The sequence below is a fragment of the Myotis brandtii genome, unplaced genomic scaffold (genome assembly GCF_000412655.1).
Source record: "Myotis brandtii unplaced genomic scaffold, ASM41265v1 scaffold13, whole genome shotgun sequence".
Classification (NCBI taxonomy): domain Eukaryota; kingdom Metazoa; phylum Chordata; class Mammalia; order Chiroptera; family Vespertilionidae; genus Myotis; species Myotis brandtii.
This window is the reverse complement of record NW_005354595.1, coordinates 2,071,127-2,080,192: the sequence shown is the minus strand read 5'-3', so window position 1 is coordinate 2,080,192 and position 9,066 is coordinate 2,071,127. Positions and strand designations below refer to the sequence as shown.

The 9,066-nt window shown below is 43.3% G+C and overlaps 1 protein-coding gene across 1 annotated transcript in view; it reads left to right on the top strand.

Moving 5' to 3' along the window:
* The first annotated feature begins 70 nt into the window (after positions 1 to 70).
* LOC102261631 (paralemmin-2) overlaps positions 71 to 9,066 on the top strand; it is a 382,189-nt gene continuing 373,193 nt past the window's right edge. The window contains exon 1 of the mRNA XM_005859770.2: positions 71 to 222. Within this exon, the coding sequence (XP_005859832.2) occupies positions 218 to 222 (5 nt within the window). The 5' untranslated portion in view covers positions 71 to 217. The remainder of the gene's footprint in view (positions 223 to 9,066) is intronic.

Below are 9,066 nucleotides of genomic sequence, written 5' to 3'. Positions count from 1 at the left end.
TATCCAATTGCTTCCCGTTTTACTCGCAGGCTGGGAGCTGGGAGAGCCTGAGCGTTCACTTTCAACCCTCGAGGGGAGGAGAGGGTGCGGGCGGGGAGGGGAGACGCTCAGGGCTCCACCTCGCGCGCTGCGCGGCGCGGCTAGAGCGCCAGGCTCGGCAGATGTGAGCGGCGCCTGCGAGCCCTGCAGCAGCGCACCCGGCAGCCCGTGGCCCGCGATGGAGTGAGTATCCCCGAGCCGCGCCGCCCTGCGCGTCCCTGGCTGCCCTGCACCCTGCATGTTGCCATGGCGACCGCGGCAGGAGGCCTAGCCGGCTGGGTCCCATCCGGGATGGTGTTTCATTTCAGTTCCGCGTGTACACCTGGTGTTTCTATAGCAGCAGCCGAGGCGGCGGTGGGAGCCCGGGGACGCGTGGTTTTGTGCCGCTGCCCCCTTGGCCTCCTTGCTCGGAGGGAATTGCGTTCTAGGCTTCCCCATCCCTGCCCTAAGCTCCCGCTTCTCGGGGAGTTGGCCGCAATAGCCATTACTTCCGATTACTAACCATGTCAGCATTATTGAACTGCAGTTTTTTTTTTTTTAAAGGGAGGAATCGTGGGGGGGTCACTGCGGATCGGAAGCAAATTGGTTGGGTGTGAAGCGTGTAATGGAAGGATGGTGAGTGAGTGGGTGATGTGCGCCAGAGCTGCAATGCCCCGGCTACTGGAAGCCATAGGCGCCCTCCTCCCCAAAAATAACCGATTTGTTCCTGGGGTTATTGAGAAAGAAGACAGAAACGTAGGAACGGTGGCCAGGGTTTGAATGACACCGTGGGCACCGCATGGAAGGGGTGGAGAAGAGAGGGCAGGAAGGCAAGAGGGGCGTTAACCAGAAAAGACACAATAAATGGCCTGAGCGGTGGTTTTGGACTGGGTTCCTCTCCTTGATCTTCACATCCTGCAGTTGCTTGTTGGTTCCCTCTCTCCAGTTGCTGCCGCAGCGGCCGCTCTGACAGGCGCTAGGCTCCCAGAAAGGGGCATTTTTGGAGTCAGCTGCTACCCACCGCTCACTTGGTCAGCTTCTCCTCCTCCCGTTCTTCCCACGGATACTTCCTGACCCCGAGGCCAGATGAAATCATATTTCAGCCCGGAGATAATGTCCTGTTTTCAGTGTCAGGACTCTCATGCCAAACCCAATACACCCTGGATGCAGCTTTTCTCCCTTCCCTCTGCGTATCTGATTGTGCAGATGCAATTTAATCCCGACCAAGCGGGCCGCTAAGGCAGGAGTGGGAGCACGTGGGGCACTTGGGGAGTGAGGTGTGGTAGATTTCAGCCCCTGCCCTGGCAGCTACCCGTGCTGTTGATTTCCTACACCAGAAATGTAATGTTTCTGAGCCTCAGTTTCCCTGTTTATACAACGGAGACGAAGATGTTTCTTCCTCACTTTTAAGCGTTGTTGAGAGGATCCAATACTATTTGTATTTCTTCTAAAGGGCTTTGTAAATTGTGAGGTATACACAAATTTTAGGAGCTGATGATTAAGTCAGTTTGCTGGGCTGGAGTCTTTTTACACTTTGCTGAATGAAATTGATCTCTCTAGGCCTCATTACTGGCAACAGGATTAATAATACTAATAACTATTTGGTGCCATTTTTGTGAAGATGAAAGGAGTTGATCATTATAAGGGCCTTAGGACAGCATCTGCCAGAAAGTGAGCTCAATAAATACCATGCATTACCTGTAAATATTATCTGTTGTCCATTATTATCACTGTGGCCTCCAGCATCCTCCGTTGACATTTTGTGGGGTCACCGAGCTATTTTCTCCCCCCAGACAATTTATAAAGAAATACAGTAACTGAGAGTAACAGTTCTCAAGATACCATTGCAGATGTGGAGAATCAACCAGAAGACACAGCAGGCTTGGGTATACAGAGCTGAAACGGGACAGCTTGGCCTGGGGCACACCCTATTCTCATTGCTCACTGTCGTTTCCTTAGACATAGAGCCTGTATGAGAGATTCGATGGAGGGCCAGTCATCCCACCGTGTGAGGTTAAAGGGTTGTTTGTCAGGACAGTAACATTCAACTTTGTCATCTCTCATTAATACTCTAATGTATAATTTCTCTCCCTCCATAACTGTTTTCAATTGCTTTCATTTTCCTGTGAGTTTTTGTTACCCTTTTCAAGTCTATCCTCTAGGAAATTAACTTTTTTTTTTTTTAAAAAGCAATATTTGTTTATTTCTTATTCCAATATAGCCTTCACATCAGTGATGGTTTTATTATCATTTTCAATTTATTTCCTAACTCTGCAGCTCACTTTGCATTTATTTTTTAAAAGTTTCATGTGTTCCAGAATTTCTTTAAACATGTGAAGACTTTCTCTGAAAATTTTATCTATTTCTTGTGTTATTTCTTTATTTTTATTCATTGAGAAAGAGAGAGAGGAAGAGAGAGAGAGAGAGAGAAACATCAATTTGTTGTTCCACGTATGCATTCATTGGTTGCTTCTTGTATGTGCCCTGACTGGGGATTGAACCCACAACCTTGGTGTATCAGGACAACACTTGAACCAACTGAGTTACCCAGCAGAATGGCTTATCTGCCTCTGACTTTCCTCTTTTAAAATAACAATTAAATGTATAGAAACTATACTTGTTGACAGTTTCGTACTTGTTACTCATTCCTAAGTGGAGGCAATTCAAGCCATACCAGCTATTTGCCAAAAAAAAAAAAAAAGTGGGAGGGATAGAGGCAGTGTTTGGGAAGACAGTGGCTTTAAATATTTCACCTCATGATAATTCCACAGTATCTTCTGCTCTCATATAATGATCCCTTATAATGATCAACTCCTTTCATCTTTACAAAAATGGCACCAAATAGTTATTAGTATTAATAATCCTGTTTCCAGTAATGAGGCCTAGAGAGATTGATTTCATTCAGCAAAGTGTAAGTAGTGAGTGAGTCAATCACATAGCTTACTCGTGTGTGTGTGTGTGTGGGGGGGGGGATGGACAGATATTTGGTACTTATCTATCACTGTCTAGTTGATTCTGTTTAGCACATACAAGCGAAGGAGAGGGAAATGTTATCTACAAAGGTAATTGTTTTCCTTCTGTTTTCCTACATCTCTTGCCTCTAGACTAGTCCTCTGTGTTAACTTTTTATGTTTCAGGCTTTCACGGATAATAATGTTAGTGGGTTCACACAGTATCTCCATCATTGTCAGTTTCTGTACCACTCTGGTAGGGAACCAGCCCCCCTCCCCCAGATGTTTTCGACATCTCCCGTGACTTGCTCATGCCACTTCTCACCATTCCAACACTGGGCCTCTCTGAACTCTCTCCTTACGTACAGAGAAATTTAAAAACCAACTGAGCTCTGTAGAGGAACATATCACCTTTTAGGGTTGTCCCTTGATTTAATAAAGTTTTTACTCAGATAATTCTTATAGTCTGTGATTTGAGAATCTTGGCTCTTTGCTAGTTTCATAGTAGATAAAATTTTCTTTCCAATTTTTCATTCTTTATGTTTATTTCAGGGTGATATGGAGAAAACTTACCTTTACCATACATTTGAATGAATGAAGCAGTGAATCTTAATGTATGTATATATATATATTTTTTAAATCAATTCTTAGGAATGTGTATAGCAAAAGAAGTTCATGAATAGAGATGATTAATACTTAGCAGTAGAAGAATTTTGGGAAGGGTGCACAGAGTGGATATTCTCTGTCTTGCCCTTCAAATCCACTCTCTATCCTCCTCCCACTGCTCTGTGCCCGAGAAGGCTGAGCCCTAGGCACTGTATCAGCAAGGCTGTCTTGCCCTTCAGCTTCTTGTTCGGTTGGCTCTTTGGGAGGCACCTGCAGGAGACCCACGGGTGGAAGGAGAGTGGGGTCAGCATGTTCACTCCATGGTCTCTCTTCCTGCAGGGCAGCGGATGGCAGGGGTGCTTCTCTCTTCTAAAAGCTGCAGCCCTGCCTGCAGCCTGTGCTCCAGCTAGAGCTTGGATTCTCTCTTGGTTCTGTTCACCACTCCTCCTTTGCTCCTTCTGGACCAGGTGTGGCACTGGTAGGCCTCCCGCGTTGTTAGCTCCTGGTGCTTCACCAGCCCTGTTAGTTTTCCTTAACGCTGCCCAGGCCATTGTAAGCAATCCCTTTACTGAGCTTGCCTCAGTTACCCAGTTAGAGCATGCCATCTGTTTTCAGCTGGGTCCCAACTCACAGAGTGTGCAGAGCATGGAAGTGTTGGAAGTCTTATAAAAACACACTTTGCATTACTGGAAGGGAACCTGGCAATTTTTGTTTGTCTACATATTTCGGTCATTGGAGCTCAGGGTCCAAAATAGGAAACAGGTATTGAGGGTTGTCATGAGCTTCCTCCTAAACTGAGGAAGGAGCTCTGATTCCACAAGCTACCAACGTGTTCATTTGCTTCCCATGGGAAAGTCATTTGTCTTATAACTTAGAGTAAAAAATTCCCCAAACTTGACTCCTCAGAAGGAAGACCAATCTCAGTTACAGGAAGGCTTAATTAGAATTTTATTTAATGAATGAAACTTCCTTTCTTTTCAATATAGGAAGGAACGTTAATAATAAAAATTCTATTTCATGAATAGATCTTTATAAAATTTGATCTACTATTTAGACCTAAGTAATAACTTAACCTATCAGGAGTATATAAATGAATGCTTCCTGAATTGATACCAAGTCATTAAAATCTGTTCCATCTTCTTTTCCCCACCTGTCCCATTCCCTGCAGATAGTACAAAAGCACAACATTTAGTCTAATCAAAAGGTGTATTTTGTAAGTTCTGAATAAATGATACTATACTCTGTTTTTACATAGTATTTCATAGTTGGAAAGAAAGCTATTTAAACTGCTTATCCTGCTTTCAATGCCTCTATTTTGCAATTATGTTCATTTATTCATTCATAACTCATACTTATTAGGCACCTACTATGTACTAGGCACTGTTTTAGGTACCTCTGATACAAATATGAGTACAACATAGTTCCTGTCTCCCCAGAGGCCATAATCTAATGAGGAAAGAACATAATTGGCCAAAATATTATACTAATGTACACTGTGTTATACTAGGAGAAGGTTTTTATTTTTATTGATTTCAGAGAGGAAGGAAGAGGGAGAGAGAGAGAAACATCAGTGATGAGAATCATTGCTTGGCTGCCTCCTGCATGCCCCCAACTGGGGATCGAGCCCACAACCCAGGCATGTGCCCTTGACTGGAATCAAACCCAGGACCCTTCAGTCCACAGTCCGATGCTCTATCCACTGAGCCAAAATGGCCAGGGCTAAGGGAAGGTTTGATGGGATACTGTCTGAAGCACATAGTAAGGGACAAAGGACTATGTGAATCTTAGGAGTTCAGAGATTCTAGATGAGGTCAAAATACAAGCCTAATTTTTAGCCCCTGAGATTAATTTAAAATAAGAACACTTGGTTTTTAATGTCCAGATTAGTCATTTTACAACTGCTTAAGTCACTTTCTAAAAAACATAGCTAAGTCAATTCCAATGTTAAAGCTAGTTTGAATAACAGACAGTCTTCCAAAGTTTTTGTTTGCACTATTGAGCCTATGGCCAAGGCTACCTCCAAGATCATTCACGCTACAGTATCATGGTGAATGCCTGCCCCCTTGAGGAATCAGGAACTCAGTGTTTCAGAGGACAGTTCAAAACGGGATCACTAACAGAGCAAGACAAAACAAAGAACAAGAACAAACAGAATGGGAAGCAAAACGGAACAAACAAAAACATCTGAAGATTTGTGGGGGCACTGCCAAATTAGATATTTGATTTGTTTTAGCCATCTTTGTTCAAATCACATCAACAGCCTCTAACTCTTGAAAGGCATTACGATCTGCTAACGTGTAGCTATGAGCCATTCAGGAAGCACTAATGAAGTTGGTCCAGAAACTGTGGAAGCACTCCATCCTTCCACTGTTCTCCTGACCTTCTGATCTTCTGAAAGGGAGGTGCCCAGCATTTAAAGTTAATAACGACACCAACAATAAGGTCTCATTTCCTCAGAGACCCACACGACTGTACCTTGCACACAATCGCCTGGGTACAGTGTGAGAAGGCAGATCCTGATTCTGTAGGTCTGGGGTGGGGTTGGAGAGTCTACATTCTCATCAGCCTCCTAGGAGAGGACGCTGCTGCAGCTGCTGGCCTGCAGGCCACACTATGATAGTGATGCTCACAGCGAGAAGACACAGTGCAGGGCTGTTTATAATGCAAGGAATGAGGGTCTCATCCTTTTGCACTTCCTCCCCCACAAACAACCCTCCCTGTAGGGCATTGCTCCAATGAACTGATGTTCAGCAATCTGTATATACAACAGGCCAAGCTACAGAGCAAACCTGGCTCTTCATTTCAGTTGGCATAACTTGGCATTTCCAAGTCTTTTAGTTTTATTTCAAAATCAAGGCAGGCTGGACAGCTGTGAAAAAAAAGTGTTTACAAGGTAAATACATGTAATGCTATCTTTTAAAATAGGAATTTAAAATTTATATGGTTATAAATAATTTAAAATCTAAAACTATTTGTCTTTGGCCAGTTTCTTGATATTTAAGAAAATAGCTAGTGAATCTAATTATCTGTTGCCTCAGACATCTGCAAATCAGTAATATCTTGGTGTAAATGTCAAGTTATGATTCTATAATATGACACTCGTGTGAATATGAATGTGATATGTTAGGACCAAGAAGCTGGTGGTATTACAATTTCCGAACAAGAATCACAGACTTGGGCGTTCTCGCTATTGAAAGCCAGGGAAGAGCAACCTATTTCATAAAGAATAATTTAAACGTGTTATCAGATTGTGTTTTTTATTTATGTGAGATAAGAATTATATCCCAAATGCTTTTCTTGTTATGAGAGCTAAATATTATAAGGACAATACATATTTAGAATTAAACGGGACAGAACAAGGTTTAGTTATAGATTCTTAGATTGCTTAATAAAATGATGGCTCTCCAAACCTAATTACATTGGTGTGAATTAAAACATAGTTCTTAAGGGCTCTCAGTATGTCTCCACACATCCCGTGGCAGCTGTATAGTGTACCCTCCTGTTAGTTTCACTCCAGGTCTTGAAATTAGAATCATTTTATTAAATCAAGGTGGTGTGCATATGGCCTTGCTGCAGGAAGAGCAGGGGTATCATGCCCTGGAAAAACAAAGATTATGTGTCTGTGTGTGTATGAAAATCTCTACTTTTTTTTTTTGCTTTAAACAACAAATACAATTTGACCCCCCCCCCCAAAATGTATACACACTTTGAATGACTATAAAGTCTATGTTTATAAACATACAGTTAATTTTAAAAATTTAAAAGAATCTACAGAAATGAGTAATTTTTTTTGTCAATGCCTGTTTTCAAACTGATAACCATGCTGGTCCAGGCACTGCTGATAACATGAATCATTTTGTTTGGTATTTGTGACCCTCAATTCATCGACCGTTGCCAGTTTTGTACTGTAAACTTTATCTTTTATGTATCCCCATAAAAATTATCCCCAGCACTTTAGGATAATTTTTTCTGTGTTGAGGACACCCTATATTTTTCTCTCTCACAGTTCTGGAGATTGGGAAGACCAAGATCAAGGTGTCAGCAGATTTGGTGTCTGGTGAGGGCTTTCTCTGTATCCTTATATAGGAGGGAGGGAGGGAGGGAGGGAGGGAGAGAGAGAGAGAGAGAGAGAGAGAGAGAGAGAGAGAACAAAAAAAACAAAAAACTCTGGTCTCCTCATCTTTTTAGGGCACTAAACCCATCACGCATCCTCTACCCCCAGGACTTTATCTAAAACAAATTACCTCCCAAAGTCTTCACCTCCAAATACCATCACAGTGGAGATTAGGGCTTCAACATAGAAATTTGGGCGGGGGGGATACAAACATTTAGTCCAAAGCACTTATAGTCCCATAATTCACCTGGAACTCCAGTGTCGTGGTTGTCTTCCACTCTTCTCTTTCTGCTCAGTCCCTGTAGCACCTCCATTGTACATGGACAGTAGATTTACCTTCTGTGCTTTCTGAATGGGTCTATCTATCTATCTATCTATCTATCTATCATCTATGGGCTCCTTTAGTCTGCCAAGCTTTAGTCAACCTAGCGCTCTTGGTTATACCACATACATTCCAGGCATTGTTAGGTTCTTTATTGAAAATCTCTACTTTTTAAGGCCTTCCTCTAAAATGCCACCCTTCAGATATGTACATCTGTGTCTTATTTGGATACATTCTCTTTCCTTCCACTCATCCTTACCTTGGGACTTATAAAAGGACTCCTGAGACTAAAATCCCCAAGTGGTTAGAAAAGCTTTGGCCCTTATCACCCACTGCCCACATTTGCCTGCTTCAGGAGATTGGTAAGTTTCTTGCACTTGCACAATCACAGAGGCTGGGGCTGGTTGCCAGGCAGATCCTGGGCTCAGGTGGAGGTGGGGGACAAGGCGAGAGAGGGAGCGGGAAGGACTCAGACATCTGGCGTCTGTGAACGAAAAAACCTGTAGTTGAAAACCAGTGAAATCTGCAGTGGTCCTTGGTGCTTGCTGGTTTCTTTAGTGGCAATTGCTGCTGGGGTCATCTGCAGAGCTGGTCACTGGGAAGTGTGGTCACTCCCACTGTGTGGTATTGGTAGCCTCTGCTTTTCTTCCTTGTTCCTGTCTTTCTCTCCCTACATTTATATTTTTGCTGGACTCTGGGTAGAGTGAAACTCAAGTGAGTCCTTCATACAGTCCCCTGAAAGGCTGGGAAAGTGAGTCATTCACACCACTCTGTCTTTCTTGATGAGGGGGACCCTTTCTAGATGCGGAGTTCTTTCTTGGTTTGGGCATTGCCAGCCTGGGGGATGGGATGGTGCAGGCAAATGAAGCTGTTCTTTCTTCCAGTTTTGTGGGGTCATTTTTGTTCCACTGTGTTACCGAAGTATCTTCCATAGAGACTCCTGAACTCCCCCAGAGCTGTTTGGTTCATGGAAAGCTGTCTGATTATTGATCTTTGTGGAGGGGACAGAGACTGGGGTTTCCTACATTGCCATCTTGGTGACATCATCCTGGATA